The following is a 23,977-nucleotide window of genomic DNA, read 5'->3' as shown; positions in this document are numbered from 1 at the left end:
TTTGTCACTGGCATGCAGTCTTTCGAATTCATTTCTCTCCTTGTATGAATTAAAGAACCTGGTGGATCCTGTTGCACAAGGAATATGTAAAAATATCAGATACCAATTTTATGACTCGTAGGAACTGACAACATATTGTATCTTTATCCACTGCGTGAATTGAAGCAGATAAATGAACATGTAATTTTACTCAGAACTCATAGGTGATTAAATAGTTGGGGAGATTACATGGACAAAATAGTGTTGCAGCACTCTTGTTTGTCCCACCTTGGTGGAATCCAAAGTTGATTAATACATTCATTCAAAATGAACCTGTAATAAGAGATTGCTACCAAAACTAATATGTTTTATGTGAGATAAAGAGAAGCTCAAGTCATGAAACAAGAAATACACTGACCAACTTGAAGGTTTTTTCGACTTTGTAGATACTTTTGTTCAACAATTGATGAAAAAAATGACTTCAAGCTGTTTTAACTCTGAAAAAATCAGAAATAAACTAAAATACAAGATCAGTCACATGAGTTGAAAGCAAATAAATGTCACCATGCCATTAACCCTGAATGTACACTTTTAGCATGACAGTTCCAAGAACAAGATACATTCAGCTTATAGAGTTCCACAATAAAAAAAGGACTTGCATGTAAGTTTGCAAAGTTGCACAACTTGATATAAGACAAACGGTGTATAAATACAAGAAAAATTAAGCTTTGTAAGTAACATCTATTTACATATATTGTTACACCTAAGATTAACGAGGTTATCATGGCATTTGGATGTTGCCAAAAAATGGCAATCCAATGTTACCTATTTCAGACAAACTCATCTGCAAACAAATAAATAATTAATTTGATAAATCTAAGAAGAGCTAAATTCAAAACTTCTCAAGTACATTTTGATGCCAAATGAAATAAACAAACTTTTGATTTTGATGTCAATTGCTGTAATGTTCTTCACATGTCTGTAATCTTCTTTGTGTGTCCAATCAATCTTTAGTGACATGGATGCCTAGTTTCAATCTGACTTGGTGTACTCGAGAAGCATGTGTGGAGATCTGTAGATCTTTATTAGGGTCCAATAGAGAACCTCCTCAACTTCTAACTCGCCTTCAGCTCGAGCAGCATATATGTTCTCACATATTGCTATCAGTCTACACCCAAAGATGTGAAACACTTTTATGATATAATAAAGAGAATGCAAGAAATGCTGAGATACATATGATTTTTCATGGATGATTTAGTTTTCTGACATTGTAAAATAAAGATCAAGAGTTTGAGAAGAAAGAACAAAACTGCAAGCGAATTAGCTTTGCTGTTGTACCTTTTATCGGCTGTGTTTTTATACCGTAGAACAATTAACAATAACAAAAAAAAATTGAGTCTCATACAACATCTATATGAATCTTTTTTAATCATTGAGCTATATGCGAGGTCATATGAAATATTAGAAATCTGATTTTATAGAGCACTCCTATGTCCTAATCAACATTATAATTTATAGAGCATGAGTCATGCAATATTACTGAAGCATAAAAAGTTTTCCTTGCTAAGCATTTGAAGGAAGCTGACCAAACCTGTAATAACATGCCACTGAAAATATATAGATAAAAATATCAACTTGTGACTAATTTCCATTTTGCAAGACTTTCTCGTCCTAAGGAAGCCTATTCATGTAAAATGTATCGATAAAAGAATATTTTTAATTTCCATCAATATCGAACAACTATCTACATTGGAATCATCATTGAAAATATTACGACTTAATAATCAAATGCATTAGTTTATGAAATATATAAATCAATTAATTGATTGATTCATATAATGTGCATGCATGATGCTCAAATCATGTACCCCACACATACCATTTGCAAGTCATCTATGCCACTTTTTAAATAATTTATGTTTTAAAATACAAAAAGTACAGTATTGTCAGATTCATTCTTCCAATTACACAAAATGGAATAGTTATATTAAATGAACATTTTTTTTTAAAAAAAAATTGCACCCTGAATTCATTGATTACTACATAGCATGATTTAAATCATAAAAAACACATGTAATGCCTATGAAACTTTTTTTAAAAAACTTTTTAATATAAAAATTTATTTGCAATTTAACCAAAATTTAAATTATTTGAAAATTTATTATAAAGTTTAGTGTGTGATTGTTAAGTCAAATATGGATTTACTTCAAAAATATATTTATCGTCCAAAACAATAAGATATTTCATTTTAGACTTCTTGAACTCGACTTCTTATTTGATCCAATTAAAGTACAATAAAGTATAGGAGTATTGATGATAAATTTTAGATATTTATTTTGAAATAGTAAATAAAGGATCTATAAACAAATATTACATATTTAGGTTTTATTAGGTATTCAGGTGTAGTGGATTTAGTCCCACATTAGTACTTTTAGGTGTAGGTTTTATTGCTCCCTATAAAACATAGTCTAAAATTTCATACCGTATCAAATCAAACTGTTGAAACATATTGTTCTCGTAAATTACCAAAACTCGATATTAGTTGGCAAAGGTAATAATATGAATATTACTCGGCACAGGTAATGTCTCATGTATCGTTGTGTCAACCATACTAATCAGTATTTTCTTATGCCACAACACTCAACACCTCTTACATACTATAATATAAGTCAAGATAATGTCCAAATCGTACCATTTTAGGCGGCAAACAAAATTTATATTTAAGTATATAGTTGTATTATATATAATGGATCCTTCCCTGGGACTCCGCATGGCGGGAGCTTCGTGCACGGACTACCCTTTTTTTAAGTATATAGTTGTATACTTGTATTATCTTTTTTCCTTTTTCCACCTCCAATTCCCCACCAACTGCATACATTAGAACATTGACACAATACTGCAACGTCAAAGATTGAAACTCCAGCATAGCTCAAGATTTTGAATCTTGCTATAAAATACTATGTAATAATTCTCATCAACTAATACAACCTTCACATGGTGCTAGAGCTAGTTTTCAATTCTGGGACCTATGGGTTGGGCACATAAATATTTCCATCGCACCACCCTGATCCAATCTTCTCTATATCATTTTCCTGCTCCTTGACATCTCTTGCACGTGGGCAGCTACTGCTCACACCACATATGGCAATCCCTTGATGACTTCTCTATGAGCCAACTCCACAAGAACATCTCCACATGAACATCACCAATTCAACGAGTTCCTTGAGTTCTTCTTCATCAATAGATCCAAACATTGCATCTCTAGATTAAAGGCTTTTCTTTATTGGGTCATGTCTAGAGCCTACACTAGTTAAAGGAAGCAATAAGAGGCATTTGATTTATCAGTAAGGTATAGTGGGATAATCATGTATTGGTACTTTTAGGTTTTTGGAAGCACCAATACATTAGAAAAATAGTCTACAGTTCTAGGGAAAGAAGTGTGGTAGGGAAAAAGTTTGTAGGGAAAGGATAAGAAAGATTTTACCTTGTTGATGTTCCTGGAAGGAAACTATTAAAAAAATATTTTTGCATTCCGTAGTGCGGTACTTTGCTCCTGCCATGAGTGTTTTAAAGAGCTTTTCTTCCCTTGGGGACATGCTTTCTCCTATTGGATTCTCCCCTGCACGCTATCATGTCCTGGTGTATGTGTCCCTAGTGCTTTACTTGAAGGATGAGTGTATCCTTGTTGCTTTCGATATGCGTCTGAACCTCTCCAGTTTGTTCGCTTAGACCGTTGCTAGTGTCGACAGAGATTCCCCTAGCGGCCCTTTTGTAATCAACCCTATATGGACGCATAGGCCTACTCCCGTATATTCCACGTAGGGTCATATTCCTATTTACCCATCTAGCCGTCTTCATCTACCTGTTTGCCGTATATTGGTATCTTTATTGTGACTTTTCATGGTTCTCGTTGAGAACAATTCAACCGTTGGTAGGAGAATTTGGTAGTTGGTAAGAAAAGTCGCTTGTGCAATCCCACGCACAAGATTTTCTGGCAAAGGGTTCAAATCTGGAATTTATCAGTTTGATGAGTTAGGTTGTTCTGCACTCTATTCGTTCAACAGGAATTGACCTGCCCTAGCGCGACTTAGGTGTCTTTTTGAAGTCATGGCCTTGTCTCCCGATCCATGCATGTGGGGCTCGTACCCGCTTTTGGATTTGCTCTTCCCGTCCCATTCACTGCTATTGCACTTTTTGTGGTGATTTGTTTGGTCTGGTCGTGGGCATTTCCCTTTCCCCCTTATTATGTTCCTAGGCGTTAGACTTTTAGGGGCACGGTGTCTTGTTAGCGAATTCAATTGTGTAGAACCCCCTTTCTGGCTTCCCAGTGTTCTGTTTATTTGGATGTTGACTTGCGTACTGCAACAGGATTTGTGTGGGTCCCAAGTTCGGTAACGAGCCTTTTGTTCCTTTGGTGAACCTCTGGAACTTCCCCAACGCAGTAAATCCTTGGGTGTGTTTTTTTCGATTGGGAGGTGCCAGGGTAGTGGGTTTACCAACAGGGCTCTATCCTTTGTACCACGGACTGTTTAGGTCTAGACTTCTCATTTGGAATTAGACATTCGCCTCTCCTAATTTAATTGTTCCACACCGACCAACGCGTTGTAGGATTTCTCTTTTCCAGGTTCTTTGCATTTCAATTTTTATGTTGCATGTTTTTCAAGCATGCGAGTTATGTTGTGTGGCCCTGAGCAGCCTCTCACTCCTAACTCCATAAACCACATGAACCTCAATGTGTAGTTCTACACTCCTTAGAACTGACGCTCATTGAGTTTTTCAACTCTGACTCTGGAGTTGGTTCTCCCCCTCACCTAGTTCCTTTGGCTTTTAAAACTAATTTTTCTAAATACATTAAAGTAACTAAATAATACACAAGATTTTACAAAACATATAATTATAATTCTATTTTTGGGCTTAAAATCAGCATTTGGGTGGATTTTGGTGTTTCCACTTGATTGGAGCATAAACCAAAATGGTATGAGGAATGGGTACCAAGGAATTTCTTTCCCACTACTTGTTTCCTTCATTGGTCTTTCCACCGTATGGTTTATAACAGATATACATCAACTTTTAGAAATGTAGCAAGTATAAGAGTTAGTTGGTAGAGTTGTAAATTAGCCGACTATGATTTTTTTCGAGCTTATTTTTTAGAAAAATAATTGATCTAGAACTAAATTCAATATAGATCAATTTGAAAACTTCTATTTTCAAGCTTGTTTATTAAAATGAACCTGGCTTGAGCTTTTACTGACCTCAACTATAGGAATAGTTGTCCTCATAAGTTTATAGTCAAGTTCATTTATCTTGTTGAACTTTATGTTTCAATTATTTTCCATTCTCTTTTCTTATTGAAAAAACAAATCTGTTTGCACAAGAGCATTTGGTTCATTCATTTACAGCCATGATCTTTATGTTCAAGAACAACTCTGTCTGCCTAAAATAAAGGTTAACCATATGTGACTCTAATTCATGATTAGATGAAATGTAAGACAATGAATTGATTTTTAAAATGATCTATGAATCAGTGATTTTGTAGTTGAAATTGGAGGAAACCACAGCCATAGTTTTACATGTTATCTTCATCTACTATTTTCTGTCCATATTAACAAGAGAGAAGTCTGAAAAAAAAAACTCATTACCTGTCACATGAGGGGAGATTCTCATAGGGTATTCTCATTCTCAAGTCAGAACACTGAAGTCTAATAAATCGTCCAACAGCCAGAACAAAAGTAAGATAGAGACTCCAGATGCTGAACTTGCTAATAGTTTCACCAAGGATACCTTCTGGAAGAAGAAAGAACAACACTCGTGAAGATACTAAAACAATAAATAACATGTTAGGTTAATCCCTGTAAAAAAGTTGCAATATGGATCTCAGTAATAGTAGTCACTAGTAATAAGGTCACGTGGACTTTTTTTTTCTCTCGAATAGATTCCATACTACAAACAACAGAAACTTTACAAATGCAACCTTTAGGCTTTGGTACAAGCGAAAAAATAAATTTATTCAGACTCTTAAGCAGTTTCATCAAAAAGCAAAAACACTAAAAACTTCACTAGATTTTCAAGATCACAAAATATAATAATTTGAATATCATCTATTATCATATGAAAAATATTGCCGACCCCACCTAGTGGGATAAGACTTGGTTGTTATTGTATCATATGAAAAATATTCTCATTAAATTAAAGGAGAAACAATTTTATCTTTCTAAAATAATTACAAAAGCAATGAACATAACTATATTTCTTTCTTCATATATATTGTTAAGAACCAGAACATACATTACTCTTTGTTGATCAATGCTCCATTGTCAGTCTACTTAAATTTTCTTTCCGCACTCCTTTCTATGCTATCTATTTTCTTTTCATGTTTTTAATCTTATTGTGTTTTCCTTCATCTCCTCTTTACCCAATCTTCATCTTTGTTGTCCATTCAACCTCCTCTTTGTGTCTCTTCACATACTTCATTCTCATTTAAGGGCTCACATATTCTTTTACTAAATGCAACAATGTTTTCTTTTCCTCTTATAAGTTACGACCTGTTCACTAGTTTTCATTTTTTTTCCTCTTCTTGTTTTCACTGAAAATATTGAACGAGAATTAAAAAGAAAACATTTTACCAACTCTGTCATTAAATTGTTGGGGATCATGGTACAGAATTAATCAATTAAAGCATGATTAACCTAAGCCATAATTTGACAAATTCCTTATTTCTATAGCTACAATGGGTTTTAACAAGCTTGAACTATGTTATAAAGTAGACAATACTTGAATTAAATTGGATATCGAGAATATATGTAAGAGTTAAGATAAGCTTCAAATGGGGTTATCTTTCGAGAAAACACCAAAATGCCACCTGGGCAAGAGAATTTTCTGCTTTTTATATAGAGGCTACCATGCCAAACTTAGTAAAGGCATTCTTCCTTAATAAAATATGTTGAGGAATTGACAACTAGAGATGACTATGATAGCTGGGTCCAAATGTTAAGAACCTGTTTAAATCCATAGAAATTTATTCAATAGATGCTTGTTGTATACTTATGTATTGTACCCAATATAACAAGAATGCAAAAAAAAAAAAAAAAACTGTACATACGTGGTGTCTCTTCAGACACAACAACAACACTTGGTCCAATCAGTCCATTGCATTCCTGGGAATCTGTAACATTAATATTGAAGGACCACCATGGAGGGTTCCCATTATTTATGAAAAGATCGCCACTTACAGATTTTACCTGCATTTTAAAGGACTAGGATCATTTGTTGTTTTGCAAATTAAGCCATTGCCTTGTGGGAAAATATTAGGCAGAGTCACAAGAGTTACATACAAGTGCTTCAAGAGGCCTTACTTCACCAGAGCTAGTTACCCGAAAGTATTGAGGATAAGCATCAGGTATATTAAATCCATCTAGTGTGCCAGTGCCACTCAGCACTTGTTTGACATTATCTAAGCAGGGACAATTTTCAACATTTGATTCATATTTCACAGCTTCCTTCCCCTTTGGCCTCTCCCTTGTGAAGATCCAAGTGAAAATAATAGTGGTATTTTGATCAATGGATCTGGCATATCTGCTCTGAACTATAGAGGGGGCCATAAAAATGGTGCTTGAATCAGCTTCACAGCAGATCAGTTGAATGTCGTCAATATTGTATGTATCCAGATAATTATGAAGGTTAAGTATGTCATAGTTACCCAGACTGCCCCCGGGAAATTTTTCACATATAGTTGACTGGTATAGGGTGAGCCTCCCACCCAATGATTTGATATCAATTTGAATACTAACATCAACTACAGGATTAGCTATGTTGGTTGGATTACCACTGCTGTATATCTGTAAGGAAAGATAAGGCATCATTTTAGCAGACTGTAACCTCATGAAAGCAAACAAGATCTACAACATCAATAACTGGTAAATTAAGACCGTGTATGGATTTCGCCAATAGACATCTGAACTACTTATCACAATCTATGCCAAACTACACATCACTAGGATTGATGATTTATTAAGAAATGTTCAAGCATGGTGCCAGAGTCATACTAGTGCAATGACATTGTATCAAATACGATCAAATTTGGAGGTCCAAGGCTGGATTTGAGAGTTCTTTACCAAATTACATTTGAGGGCCAAAGTACCTTGGGAGTTAATTAAAATATTAGGTAAACACATTTAAAGCGTTTTTCCTCTAAAAACTGTATTTCAAAAGCAACTTTGCCAATGCAATTGGAAGAGTATTTTTTCCAAAGAATTGTTTTAGATAGTTCAAAAAAATAATATTGATATTTAAAATAAATAATAAAATATTAATATCAAATACCATGATTATTAATATTGAATATTTAAAACAATATGAATATAAAGATATGACATATTGTATCATAATATTAAATAAGAATTTGATGTATAAATTAGTATTTTATAATTCTGCTAACCGCTTCTTAACAATCAGTTACTTGATATGTACATCTTCCCTTTGAACTTCAACAAAATGAACAAAGTTGCTCTTACAATTTTAGAAATATTTCTTGGGTTAGATTATTATGATGTGAAATTTCTCTCTTAATTGATTGACCAAGGAAACTATCAACATTTATACAAAGTTCCACATTTGGTGTCATGATCTGAAGTTTTCATGGATAATGATGCAAGAACCTTTTCAAAAGCTCAATGTTAGGAAGTATTCATCTTTCAATTTGCTTGTACTTGAGATGTTGCTCTTGCTGAATTTTTATTGTCATGTGCAGACTGGAAATGTTGAAGAGATTGCTTTAAAGATATCAGCAGTGCCAAAGGCACAAGGAACCACAAAGGGACTACTATTATCACTCAAGGTTGTGATCCAGTAGTTGTGTCGGAATATGGGAAGGTAGGACTTCATGAGAATTTTTAATTCATGAAGAAAGCATCTAATTTACAATCAAATTTGTTCCCGCATGCAATTGGAATACATATGTTTACCAATAAACTTTACAAATGTTTACTAGTTGCATAATAGCAAACTCCAAGTATTTAAGAGAAATAGAAGTTGATGAGAAAGCAAAGTATCACTAGCGAGAAGATTAAAACATGGTTGTAACTTGAAACATCATTGCCTTTTGACACTGTGTCTAAAGAGATGTTCAAACTGAAGATAGCAATGCCAACAACAATACAACTATATAATTTTTTACTCCAACACTTGAAATCTGGACATGTGAGTAATGTTATACAAATGCAATTCAAGATGATGATCATGACACCAAGTTATCGAGAGTACGATATAAGAGTGACAAACAAAATGAAACTCATAATTATAAAATATATAGGAGAGTTTAGCTGATTCTGACCAATAAACGAGGCTTATCATACTCACAACCTTTCTTAATATAGATATGATGTATCATATAGTGAACCATTATATTAGAACTCAAGAATATATGTGTATTGTTATTATATAGTTGTACCAGTTTCAATTCCAATGGTACTACCAATCCAAGTTCAAGACTAATTATTTACTTTGGGGGTTAGAAAACTATTTAGTTGATCCAACAAAGATGTTGCAAGAAACGATATTCACATCTGATACACAACATTTATTTCGGCATTAGTGAGTTGGTCGAGATTCTTATAATAATTTGTAAACTATTATTTTAAATTATCAATGAAGTGATCTTTTTTCTAGTTGGCATACACTTTTACTGGAAATAAATAAATAATAAAACCCTAATGGCACAATACAATTTAGTACCAAAATTACATCATTTTGATTAGAAATCAAAACTCCAGCACAACTCAAGATTTTAAACTTTGCATTTAAACATTTATCATGTAATTAGACTTTGTTGTTTTCTTTTAAACTCTTCAAACTTGGTTTGTTAACAATATAAATACACAGATTGATATCTTTCCTAGCTAATAACTTGATTTTTCTTTTTTCTTTTTTGACAAAATGGCTAGCAAATCAACATTGATACGTATAGAATAGGCTTTGTGTTTGATTCTTGTCAATTTTAGTATATAAAAATATATTGCCCTAGTTAAGTCAGTCCACTTATTGGGTTTAGGCCAATATAGCTCCTTCACCCACATGTAACTAGGAATATTTAGAATAAAAAGTGTATACATTGGTCCATTTTTGACAACTTTAGTATTTACATAAATTTCAACCTTAACAAAATTGGAATATTATAACTTTGATATGTATAGTGGGATGTAATAAAGCCTCCTTCCTGCATGGTATATTACAAACATAAGATTGATCCACAAACAAAGGCGTAGAAGCTTATAGCCATAGGGATTTAAGGAAAGGCTGTTATATCCTGCAATTCAATTAGGGATTTATCATGGATTAGAGAGTTAATTAAGGTAAATGGTTGTTTTTTACATTGAATTAATTCATCTAATGCTGAATTTTTATATAGGGGCTGAATTTGATGTACACGGGCTCCATTGGCATTCCATTGGAAGTTTGTTAGGCTCTTTAAGCTCACGGTTAGGTGGAGCTCAAGTTAATATTGAGTTGGGCTTGAAATAGGCTTGAATGGGAGTCAAATTGATTAACTTTGGTCAAAACCAAAGGAGATGTTTTTTAAGTTAGGGTTTTAGCTTGGTTCGAGGGAGAATACCTGGTCACCACCATCCCCTACTCTCTTTATGAGCTCCACCTTTGTAATTCGTAGCATTCTACTTTTATCTCTATTTTGGATGATGTATGATTCACTAGACTATTTCAGAAGTTTCAACTAATCCATGATGGCGATAGATTACAATCAATGACATAACATTAGATTCTAATGGCACATTGAACCTTGTTAATATTCCTTTTAGAAAGTCTATTGTATGTTGTAAGAGGGGACTTATTATCTAAACATCCTAATGTCTCCATCAATAAATTTAAAGCTCAGTTAGTGATGAAAGAATATACTTGGGTATATAAACATTCACTAAGTATATACATTCTCTCTCATGATTATAATCTATAATTCCATTCCTCACCAATTAGAAAAAGTGCAACATCTCGTTCCATTTGCTAAAACAGACATGTGGAAGTCTTCCAACAATGAAACATAATTACGACAGCACAAGACTCATATGAGGCTTCACCCAAGGCTTTCCTATGATCTACTGTGATGTACAATGACAAGCTTCCCTAAGGCAACACATTACAAAGACGTGAGACTTCATGTGAAGATGACAAGGTTTTTAATTGGTACCTGATTACCACGAGGCAGGTGACTATCGACCTACTCCATTGCTTAGCACAACCACTAACATTGAACATCCTCATACACCTCTTCCTAGTTCTTTGTTGTCTACTAGGGTTGGTGCTCGGCACACAACCAACCTATCTTGATTCAGTCAATGACCATCTCTAGCTTGGAATAAGATTCCAAACCTTGATGTGACTAAGATTACCTCAATATGCCTTTTGCATATATTGATAGGTATATCTTTGTGGTCATTATATCAATTCAATATTAAAAGTTCTTTCCTTCAGAGTGATCTAGATGAAGTATACAAGGACTAACCTTTGGTTTATTGCACAGGAGTAGACTAATCTTGTGTTTAAGCTGAAGAAGTCTTTATATGGGTTAAAGCAATCAACTAGCACATGATTTGCTAAATTCTACAATACTTTTCTTTAGTTTGAGATAATTAGAAGCACTTAAGATCTATCAACATTTTATACTCTTTCTTAATTTAGAACATATATTCTTCTTATCAATGTTCAAAATCTCAAGTTGTATTGAAGTTTCAGTCTTTGGGTAAAACAATATTATTTCAATACCGCATCGACGTTCCAACGTATATGTCAGTGATGAATCAGTGGTGAAAGGAAATGAAGAAAAAGAAGAAGAAAAAAAAGAAGACTTTGTATGCCATGTGAAACGATACAATTTTAACAATGTATATTATAGAAGCATAAGTTACAAAAAATTATATTAGTTCAATAATCATAACGCATGTTGTAGCATGCCAAAGGTTGTCGAATGCCAACATAACATAATACTAATTGACAAAACGCTACCCAAATTATTATATGCGGCAAGTAGTAACAAGCTTTGGAAATTTATTTAAACAATAGGTTTTGACCATAGTACCCAACACCAACACACTGAGATTTCAAGCGATGATTCTTATTGTTTACGTTCATGGCATTCTTATCGCCTATAATGATGCTATAAGAATCACAGAGTTTGAAAACTATATTTATCAACACCTTTCAAACCAAGCACTTAGGCATTCTAAAGTATTTTCTCTATATCCATAGAGGTTGGTTGCTATAGGAGAGACATCTTAATTTCATAAAGGAATTATATAGTTGATATGCATAAAGAAGAAAGTACACTAGGAGTTAAACTAGTTATAACATCCTAAAGTATGCTAAGATCTAAACTAATTAAAGCACTAGAGGAATTATTATCCGACTCACACAATAACACGAGATAAGTAGTTGAAAGTCTCAAGCAGTGTAACAGTTTTGACCATACAATGCTAGGGTGCTGAAGTATGCTAGTGGCAAATTGGAGATGGAGGAAGCAACGAAATGAAGGGGAAAATAAAGATAAGAATATTCCTAGGAGTAAGATTTAAAGAATGTGTTATATTGTTTAAATTTTCAAGGACCTAGTTGTAAATTTACGAACCCTGATCCATATATTTCTCCCTTAACCCTAATCTTCTCCCACCCATGAACCCACCACCGCCTCCTCCTCCTAACCTCTGGTGAAAACCTAAGGCTCTGTTTACTTCAAATGATGGAAAGGGGAAGGAAAGGAATTGATGGTGGGAAAAAATCCATAGGGCAGAGTAAAGAGAAAAGAAAATAATTTGAGGGAAAGGAAAAAGGAAAGAGAAAAAAATGAAGGAAAAAAAATCAAGAATCGTGTGGAGCCACCGGTCTCGACCGCCCTAGGCGACCTTGCGCTGGCCCGATGAAAGCGGCCACATGAGGTCGCCGCTTCATAGGGATTGCTAATCATGGTGGCGCTGCGTCACCTTGCGCGAGACCTAGTTGCAACTTTTGCGAATTGGGTTGGAGAAATTCGACTATAGAGCGAGTTGGGAAGGAATTGCTTTCCGCCCGATTTGGGCGGATAAAAAATATCAAAAATGGATCCATAGACAAATCCATAATTTCATTTGCTTATCTGGTAAACAAAATAAAGGAAAATAATTCATCTTTTTTATGAAGTAAATAGGGGAAAGTTTTTCACTGTAGAAATCTTTCTATAGTTTTTTATTTCCGTCCTCCCAAGTAAACATAGCATAAAGTCCTTTTCTCAAGTTGTTGCCATCGTGACCCATCATCGTTGCTACTGACACTGCACGCTGACACCAGAATGGTTGCAGAAATGTCGTTCACATAGTTGTTGCCCCTCCCAACTGCTGACACCCATTATAGTTGCGCCACTCGCTGTTGGTCTTGCACTAGCGTTGTATCTTTACAACTTCCATTAACAAGGTAGCAATGACAATACCCATTATTTATTCCGCCACAGTAGAGAAGTTTATCCGATATATTTTTACTTATAAGAGTAGCAACCCTAAGTCTCGTGTTGGCTTTGACAGCTGACTCACAACACAATGATATATTCATGAAAGGAGTGTAGCGTTTCTTAAGGCAAACCAGTGTGATTTGAGCCAGTATCAATGGAGGTTTTTCAATTTGTTTCGTTATAATCATTTTATGCATGATTAAATATAGAGCATTAGTGATATTAGATAGCCATGATAATACCTTCAAAAAAGAAATCATGAACATATTTGCTTGATTATGAAATGAGAAATAAATAAAAAAATTGTAGTGGATTTTTCTTACTTGGTTCTCTTAGCAAAATTCTCTTGTGCATGGTTAATTGGATAAAATAGATGCTATAATTTTCTTGCTACTTGACAAATTTCTATTAGGTTGCTTGTTATCTTCATATTCTAGTTGTTTAGCTATTTTACCTATTCTTTGTTGAGGCTCATCTCTTAGATTACCAAAAGGTAACTCTGACTTAAAATCAAACTTTGCAAACCTAGGATAGTTCCCTTGAAAGAATTGAAACAGTCATTTGAGCTATGATAAATTAAATTATAAAATTAATTATCTAGACTAGGCAGATAATAAATAAATCATATGAAAGAGCTTCGGTTCTGTGCTCTTAACTGAGTTAGATGATGAATCTGACTAAGTTAACAATGAAATAAATGCAACTCAGGTATCATTGAACTTTGGCTCTATACTTATATAAAAGTGCATAACTACTTACGCCAGAATAAGAATTTAATAAATTCTTATAGCATTGGTTCCACGCTCAAAAAGAACTTTCAAGTCTTTTCACACATTCATACGCTGTGACCATATTGCATAAGATGTTTTACTCATGCATTAGTTCTGATGATCAATTAGTATATCAGCCAAGTGTTCAGAAGGTCCTAGATTGCTAGATTGAGCATATTTGTAAAAAAAGCTAACACTCTTGCAGTATTTTTGAACCAACTTGGAAGAATTTAGGGGACTACCTATATTAATGTAGAAGGGGACTCCCTTAGGAGAATGCCCTAAAAGTTCCCCATCGACAATTATGGTAGTTGTCAGCCTACAACCTGTTATCACGACAGTAGAGAAGTGAGGATTGGAGCAGCAGGTTGGGGAACCCATATGGGACGCAAGTTTGTCACATTCTGACAAAGCACATGAACTTACATAGGCCATGGCAAAGACTTCATAGAAAATGGGAGGCCCTTCCAGAAAGATGCCAAACAAAGCAGTAACATTATTCCATGTCTGTGACGACTGAGATAGATAGGAGGAAAAATAATGTTTAAAATGGAGGAAAAGAAAGTTGCTGTCTTTCTAATTTTAGAAAGAAAGTTGGGTGTTTTGATCTTCTTGTGCTTCTTCACTCTCACTTTCTTTCCGAGTAACCAATATTTTTTAAATCTATTTTCCTTCAAGCCCTCCCTAATTTCCCCTCCTTAAGTTCTCCCTGAGTAAAGAGGGGTTAAAGAATCCCCTGGCACACAACTAACTGGTTTTCTGCTTCTATCAGTGAATCCAAGTACCCTTGCCAAGTCAATATCAAATGTCACAAACTCAAGAAATTCTCAAGAACAGAATTAGTGTAGCACATTACCAGCATAGGGGCCCAGATTACACATATTAAAATGAAGAATAAACAAATGCCACTGCAGAATTTGGTCATTTTACTTTGTCTTTGGCCTAGATTGTGTCTTGCTCTGTTTAGATCAGCATCACATTTGACAAGAAATAAACTTGCATAGATGTCCTCCAACTATCAAGAAAGAAATGTCATTTAAAAAGAAAAGAAATTTTGAGCAGAAGCAACATAAACTATTATATCAACAATCGCACTATCATTAACCAAACTAAACAAAATATAAGTGATATTTGGAAACAGTACAAATGATATAAGCATCATAACCTGATTATTTAAAAAAATAAACATTTTCTCATGGATAATAAACAAAGTGTTCAGGCCTATGTTGTGGACCATGGTCAGAACAGTTTCACTGATCAATATTTCTGAAAGATTAATTCAACAATTTGCCACTTTTGTCCCTAGTTTGCAGTTAATTTCTTTTAGTCTCTATGCAGTATTAAGCCTACTCAGGTTCCTCGAGACACAATATAGAGAGATGAGGTTAAATCATGGTTTGAAATATCATACCGTGCCGAGTGAAGAGGTCAAAACTTATTGTTCCAGGAAATCATTGAAACTCAATACACTCAACACCAAAGTTTAAAATCTTGAGTGATCTTTGATTCCGGCACTAGGGGGACCGCTAAGGTAGTGGATCTACCTTTGAGTGATCTTTGATTGGAAATATATTTTTCCAGTATCGTATGACGCTTTGATGCATGGTGTTGGTGACAGATCTAATTGTTGAAAGAGATGAAACATAGGAAGGAGACATTGTCTAGCTGAGTGGTATTAAGTTTCTACCATAACATTCAGATATGTTTTGATTATTTTACCTGACATGGTACACTCCTCCCTATGTTTCCTCTCCTTCCTTCTTTAACTCCAATCCATTACCCATATTATGTATCGAAACATATCGTTCTAGTCAAAGACCGAAAACTTTGACACGGCTCTAGATTTTGAACCTTGACTTAAATGATCTCAACTTGGTATTGCCTAGTACCTAATTGGTTACTTGTCAACAGATGTAGGGCTGAGCAGTCAGTTCAAAAACAAACCAATTTATCCAAAACCAAACAAACCAAAATTTTTTCAAGTTAACCAAACTGACCGAACTTTCAAACAAAAACCGAACAAACAGAATCAATAAAATATAGGGTAATTCGGTTTTTGATCAAATTAACGAAACTTTTCAATATTGATACATTTCTATCCAATTTTAAATTTTAAGTCTAACGTCTTTGAGAACATGTGTTTGCCTATCATTGCTAGTGACAACTTTAAGAATGTGGTTTCATTGAAGATTATCAAAATCACAAGTTAAATATTCTCTCATCCAAATCCCTAACAAAATTTTGGTTTATTCGATTTAACCAAATTAGAAGTTTTAAAACCGAAACCAAACCGAATTAACAGAAATAACCGATATTTTTTTTTAAAAAAAATCAAATTTCCAAAATAACTGAACCGAATTTTTAAATTCGATTAAACCAAACTTAGATGTAGTGCTAAATATGCAAAAGTTCGTATTGCAAAGTTCGACTGTAACGTATCAGCAAGGACCACTACATCTCAATAAGAACTTGAGTGTAGTGCTAAATAGGCAAGAGTTCTTACACCATAAGTTGAATAAGAACAGATATGATAGGAAAACTAATAGCTTAAGATTTGGAACATGGAATATAGGAACCCTCGCTGGTAAATCAATGAAGGTAGTAGATACGATGATTAGGAGAAGAATTAGTATTTTGTATGTAAAGAGATAAAATAGGTAGGCGAGAAGACAAAGATGATAGAGAACTCGGGTTTTAAGTTATGGTATAGAGGAAAGAGTAAAGCAAAAAATAGAGTGGGTATTGTTATAAATAGTTCGTTAAAAGATGAAGTTATAGGAATAGTTAGAAAAGGGGATCAAATTATAGCCCTTAAGATAATAATGGCGAAAGAAACTATGAACATAATTAGTGTATATGCACCGTAAGTATGATTAGATGAAACTACCAAATCAAGGTTTTAAGACGACTTAGATGAAGTATTACAAAACATTCCACTAAATAAAATGATTTTAATAGGAAGTAATTTAAATGGGCATGTCGGAGTGAAAAATGAGGAATATGAGAAGGTACATGGAGGTTATGAGTTTGGAACGAGAAATGAAGGAGAGAAAACTATATTAGATTTTGCGATAGCATATGACCTTATATTAGCTAATATATTTTTTAAGAAAAGAGAAGAACACTTAGTCACGTTCAAAAGTGAGAATAATAAATTACAAATTAACTTTCCTATGGTGAGGAAGAAGAATAGAAAGATTTGTAAAGATTGCAAGGTCATCTCGAGAAAACTTAACTACCCAATATAAGTTGGTAGTGTTGGATATACGCCTCAAGCATAATATCAATAGAAAGAAAATATATACAACTTCTACAATTAAGCGGTGGAAGTTAATATATTTAAAGAATGAGAAACAAAATATATTTACGGAGAAGGTAGGAGTACAAATATTAAGTGACATATATCGTGACTTTAATATGACATGGGAAGATGTATCAAAGTTGAAAATAGTAGCTAAAAGTGTACTCGGTGAATCAAAGGGACATGCACCACTAAATAAGAAATCTTGGTGGTGGAATGAGAAAATACAAGAGAAAGTGAAGGAAAAACAAAATTCTTGTAAGGAATTATATATTTGTAAGATTGAGAAATTTTTTTTAAAATATACAATAGTAAAAAAAAAAAGGCTAAGAAAGTAGTGAATAAACCAATTCATAAAACTTTTGAACGATTATATCAAAAACTAGATACAAAAGAAGGGCAAAGAGACATTAATAGAATAGCTAAAGTGAGAAAAAGAAAGACAAGATATCTTATCCAAATAAAATGTATTAGAGATGAATGTAATACAGTACTAGTAAACGAAGGAGAAATAAAAGAACGGTAGAAGATATATTTTGATCAACCTTTTAATGAAGATTTAAGTGACCAACTTAACTTATATAATTTAAGTAGGCCAAATGAGTATAGAAATTTAATTTTTATTGTAGAATTCAAACTTCAGAAGTAGGACAACCGTTGGACCAGATGATATTCCGATAGAGGTATGGAAGTGCATAAGGAAACAATATATTGAATGAGTTACAAAATTATTTAATATAACATTAAAAATGCAAAAAAATGTCAAATCAAATGAAGGGTAAGTACTCTAGTTCCTTATATAAGAATAAGGGAGATGTATAGATTGTGCAAACTATAAGGGTATTAAACTAATAAGTCATATCATGAAACTTTGAAAAAAAAATAATAGAAAAAAGATTAAAGAAGGAGACCACGGTGACTGAAAATCAAGTTGGGTTCATGCCTGGAAGGTCAACAATAGAAGTTATACATCTTCTAAAATAACTAATTGAAAAATATCAGGAGCAAAAACAAGATCTACACATGATATTCATTGACTTAGGAAAAGCTTATGATAGTCCCGAAAGAAATTATATGGAGAATTCTAGAAAAGAGAGGTGTTAGCGTAACATATATTGAACTAATTAAGGATATGTACAAGGATGTAACAACCAGAGTAAAAACTTCAAATAGTAGTATTTCCAATAAAAATAAGGTTACATCAAAGATCAGCTCTGAGTACCTATCTCTTTTACACTAATTATAGACGAACTCAAGGCACAATACTGTGGTATATGTTGTTTGCAGGTGATATTGTTTTGGTAGATGAAACACGTGAAGGAGTAAATGCTAAACTAGAATCTCGATGGGAAATACTAGAAGGGAAAGGTTTTCGATTTAGTAAAATAAAGACAGGATATATGAAATTTAAGTTTAGCAATATTTTACGTAATGAGACAATTGTTAAGAGAAGAGATGATTTGCCTGGAACCGAGAGCTTTAAATATTTAAAATCATTCTTGCAAAACGATGGAGGGATTGAAAGAGATATCTTACATAAAATACAAGTAGGATAGTTAAAATGAAGAGGAGCATCGGGTGTTTTATGTGACGGTAAAATACCTCTAAAACTTAAAGAAAAATTCTACAAAATTACAGTTAGACCTGCTATGTTATATGGAGCTGAATGTTAGGCTATAACTTGAGCACATCAGCAGAAGGTGAGAGTTGTAGAGATGAGAATGTTAAGGTGGATGTGTGGACATACAAGGATGGGCAGAATAAGAAATGAGAGCATTAAAGAGAAAATCGGAATTGCATCTACTAAGGAAAAATTCTGAGACGCACGTTTAAGATGGTACGGGCATGTACTTAGACGATCAATAAATGCTCTAGTTAAGACAAATAAACATATCAAACGAAAAAGAGGAAGGCCAAAAAAGACTTAATTAACAATAATAAAACAAGATAAAATTTATTTAAATATAAATGATATAGTAAGAAATAGAGCTCAATGGCATAAAAGGATCCATATAGCCGACCCCACCTAATGGGATAAGGCTTGGTTGTTGTTGATGGTGGTGGTCAAACCGAACTTTTGCTCACCCCTAAGGAAAGGTACCAAAACACTTGTCAAGATTGGATTGGGTGACCGCTTGTCCCATAAGAATGCACGCACAAAGCATGGAGAAGCCCAAGGCCAATACCAACAAATAGTAGCATATGTAGAATCCAGACAGACAGGATTCAAACTGATGAGCAAGGGTCTTGGTATCATCTTAAGATACGATTGTGTGATCATTTCTCCAACACGCTAAAGGTATCAGAAAATAACCAAATTTATAGATTTATAATTTATGTCACCATGCCAACTCACTACCTAACTATGTTGGCAAGTAATGAAAGGAAAGGCAACTAAAAGACGCAATGATAACTGTAATTGAACAACTGGTCATTTTTATGCTCGAGAAAATTCAATTTTCAACATGACTAACTAGTATTCTTAGTTGCACATTTAAACAAGATGAGAGGTCTTGTAATGTACAAGATGGGAATCACCATATGGCAATCAGTTTCCTTATTGCTTAAAATATGAGGATTGCCAAAATCATATACCTAACTTTAACATGTTATTCAGCAAGTATTAAACTTGGTCAAATTCAGTTGAATCTGACAAGTTCCTTTCTAATAGCTCGAGCTTGATGGGTAATTATTGTGTCTTGACTCAAGGGATTCAACCTCTTCATCCTTAGCCTGTTCTTTTATGTTGAATGGGCTGTTGGTGCATGTGCCATTACCTGCTTGACTGCTCTTACTACTGGATATGCCTCCTGGGGTGCAAAAGCAGAAGCCAAAAACCAGGATTAGAATAATCAGATGTATGAGCAAATCTGTCAAGGCAAGAGCCAATTCCATGGGCACAAGCTTCATCATGAGAGTCAAATGCCTTTCTGTCGGCTCTTTGGATTAATGGTTGACTAAAGGGGTGCTACTGCCAGCCAGCAAAACTTCAATATTGTTACATTTTGACATATTTTAAACAAATGAATATAGTGTCAATTCCAGAATAAGCGGATTACCAACTTGAGGAAAGGAAAAAATTTCACGCATATTAGTAAACTTATGTCCTAATAGCAAATATTTAAGTAAAAGATAGAGAAATAGATAACATCATAAAAAGAAGGTACATACACTATTCTTTTTTACTCATAGTACTAGCTGGAATAAATAAAATCAAATTTTTAGATGAAACATATATTACCTTCAACCAATCATAAATTGTCAGAGATGTATAAGTGCATGACCAATCCAGTACACATCGGAGTTCGTATAAGAATGGTATAACACGGTAAAGTCTAAAACCCAAATAATGTATTTGTGTAACTTTGCTTGTCAAAAAATGACGATATAAGGTGCTTTTGTTTGGAATCCCATAGCGGATTTGTAATGCCTGTAATACTAAGGAAATAGATTTTGTTACAAATATAGCTCGAAGAGCAAGTTCTCCAATATGATTGCTTGATATTCTCATAGACCAAGCATAATCTGTGATTGAGTATGTGAAGAGGATGAGATTGAAAAGGTAAAAAATAACTTTGGTGATGCCAAAAGAACATAGGTATATAATGCGGTCAAGAACAATTAAGAAAAAGAGTACCTGTACATAAAGATAAAAGAAATAACATTAGAAACCATAACTATGTAAAGATTAAGACACGACAACATTTACTTAATAGCAAGATTCAAACATGCAGAGGAGAAATAGAATATACGAATGCACTAACCATCAGTATGAAAACAAATTCCTTGGGAAACTGATCTTCAAGTCGATAAACATCAATAAGCTTGCTATTGTTCTTGATAACTGATTGATAAAACATAGCAACTAGAAAGAAAACTGCCAAATCAGCACCAAATACATATGCATATAAATCAATTTCTCTTTTGCCGCCTCCAATCACAGAAATAATAGGGTATGGGAATTGAATATTTTTGAGAATTCCAAATTCAAGAGAGTTCTGAATCTCTGCTGCTACATCTGCAGCTGGAGTTAATGATCTGTACCATTCTACTGGCACACATCTGACAGGAGCACAAGCATACACAACTTCAAGAACAGCAAGAATGATATTGTTATTTTCTTGACTTCTGTCAATGCTTTGAATTCGAACTCTACTAGCAGAATGGCATGGCAATTCATCTTCTGCATCACATTTTTTTTCATGAGATTTAATAAGCAACTCATTTATTTTAGATTCTATGCTCTCTGGTTGGATTCCACCATCTGGCCATGGATTAACTTCCATCGACAGTTGTACAAAGTATGGGGGTGCCTCTGATCCTCGAGTAATTGACCTCCAGTACCTAGTGAAGCTTCTCGATATCATCCACAATGGATTCATTAGTGATGAAATTAGCCTTTGCATCTTATCCTTCCAACCAGTTACTGACCTAAAGCCTTCGTCAAAATGATGTTGGCCAAATGAAATTTTAAAATCTGCCACTGGTGCCCACTCACCGTCTTTGGCTGTTATTGAACTTTGCAGAAGAGTTGATATATACACAAGAAACAGAGGTAATGTGCTTACAACAAAGGATGCCTTTATTTTATGTTCAGGGAACCCCAATTTTTGCAATAGAGGTAGCTCCATGATCAGTCCACAGTGCTGGATAATAATCTGATACAAGTATTGCACCAAAATATTGAACTCAGTGTAGATCAGCATTATAATCCAGAACATGAAAGTAGGGCCAGAATTTACACAAAGGGCATAAAGGAAAAGAGCAGCAAGGTAAAACATTGATAGCAAACTAAAATTCCACAGAAACACAAGTATGAAGCAACAGTAGCAAACAACATCATTATTTGAGCGCATTTGTGACCATATAAACTGAAAGATCCTTCCTATTTGCAAACTAGCTGATGGTCTTGTTGTGGCTGTACTAGAATTAACAGAGGACATTTCATCCGAATAAGCATATTCTGGATTCCACTGTCTCTCTAGTCCCTTATCTATTGCAGCATCTGTATTGGAATGCCCAGTTGAATCAGGGTCTTCAGGCTCAATGTTTAAGAAACTCACAATGTTAGTAACTGCCTGATTTCCAAGAGACTGAACTTGTGAAACACCATCACCAATTAGCTGCACGGCAGAAGACAAAGGATTCTCTTTATTCTTGATCTTGTCTCTCTCTCTTCTATGTGTATTCCACAATGTTAATTCATCTATATCACCAACTTCGCTTATCTCACAAATATTATCTGAGTTATGCTTCATATCTACAGAAATTGAGCTTCCGCTTTTTGCACTAGTTGGTGAGCTTTGGAAATCAGATATTAACTGAGACGTGACATTTGTGTATATTTCAGGCACTGCAAAGTCAAAGGAATGGTAGAATTCATTATTGCTATCCTCATCCTTCTTAGAAGGTGATCTAAATTTGTTATCCGGCATCCAACCTACTTTTTCTTTACTGATGGATGAGCTTCTGTGTCGAAGACCTGTTTGCAGTGTGCCATCGTCAAGAGGCTGAACAGAGTTAAAGCTATTGAGCTGAACTTGTAGATTAAGCATCTCAGATTTTATCTTTTCAACTTGCATATTCCGTTGACATTTTTGTTCTAATGTTTTACGGGTATGCTGCAATTGTGCAATTTTCCAAGAAGCCATTTTTTCTTGCTCTTGAACCATAGCACCAATATGTTCTGCTTCAAGATATCTCGCTACATAATCAAACTCTCCAGGGTAGAAGATATATGACTGCACAGAAACTAGAAGAAAAATTATTATCTCAACCAACGCAGACCTTGATGTTATTCTGAATCCATAATCATATTTATAAAAACCAATAACTTCATATATGTAGTCAATCTGCTCACACTTGCCAGCACTAAAGACACCAAGATAGGGAGATTGATAGGCAAGAGAAAGTACAATGACTGTAAAATTATATATTCGCAAAAATTTGAAGATTTTGTTCTTCTTTTTAAGTATTTCTAGTCTCATCCGGAAGAACACAAGGGCAAAGCCAAGGTATCCAAGATGCAAAACATCATATTCCAAAGTTCCAGTAATCAAAATTAAGGCAAGTACAATATCTAGTAAATGGCAATAAGAGTACAGCCTCAGATAGTCAAGAAATGTCCAGAAGCTTTTTGTTTCAAATGAGAGATCTTTCCATACAGATGCCCTTATCCTTTGGGACATCATCTGAAAGTAGGTATGTGATTCAGAGAAGCCTAAATAATGATCAGCACGGAGTTTGAAAGAAGAAAAGATAAAAACCAAATAGTAGCTCACAAGCATTCGTGAATCATCAACAATCATCCCTGCATTACAGAAAAAATAGTTGTTTCTTCTAGTTCAGAAATGATAAATAAAAATCTTACAAATACATGAATGTATAAATGGATGAAATAGCTTTGCGCTTCTGCAAGTATGTTCACTGATATGGAAATCAATTTAA

At 34.1% G+C, this 23,977-nt stretch overlaps 1 protein-coding gene across 3 annotated transcripts in view; it reads right to left on the bottom strand.

Moving 5' to 3' along the window:
• Positions 1-685: 685 nt before the first annotated feature.
• Positions 686-23,977, bottom strand: part of LOC121986156 (piezo-type mechanosensitive ion channel homolog) — a 62,604-nt gene continuing 39,312 nt past the window's right edge. For 2 of the 3 annotated variants that reach the window (XM_042539982.1, XM_042539984.1), the window contains 7 exons: positions 21,295-23,840; positions 20,772-21,167; positions 15,086-15,244; positions 7,311-7,814; positions 7,079-7,217; positions 5,619-5,763; positions 686-1,147 (listed from right to left, as the gene is read on the bottom strand). In XM_042539982.1, the coding sequence (XP_042395916.1) occupies positions 1,012-1,147; positions 5,619-5,763; positions 7,079-7,217; positions 7,311-7,814; positions 15,086-15,244; positions 20,772-21,167; positions 21,295-23,840 (4,025 nt within the window). In that variant the 3' untranslated portion in view covers positions 686-1,011. Of the gene's footprint in view, positions 1,148-5,618; positions 5,764-7,078; positions 7,218-7,310; positions 7,815-15,085; positions 15,245-20,771; positions 21,168-21,294; positions 23,841-23,977 lie in introns of those variants that run through there. The other variant, XM_042539983.1, reaches the window with a different exon arrangement.

This window comes from Zingiber officinale, chromosome 5B (genome assembly GCF_018446385.1).
Source record: "Zingiber officinale cultivar Zhangliang chromosome 5B, Zo_v1.1, whole genome shotgun sequence".
NCBI lineage: Eukaryota > Viridiplantae > Streptophyta > Magnoliopsida > Zingiberales > Zingiberaceae > Zingiber > Zingiber officinale.
This window is presented reverse-complemented; position numbering and strand designations above follow the sequence as displayed.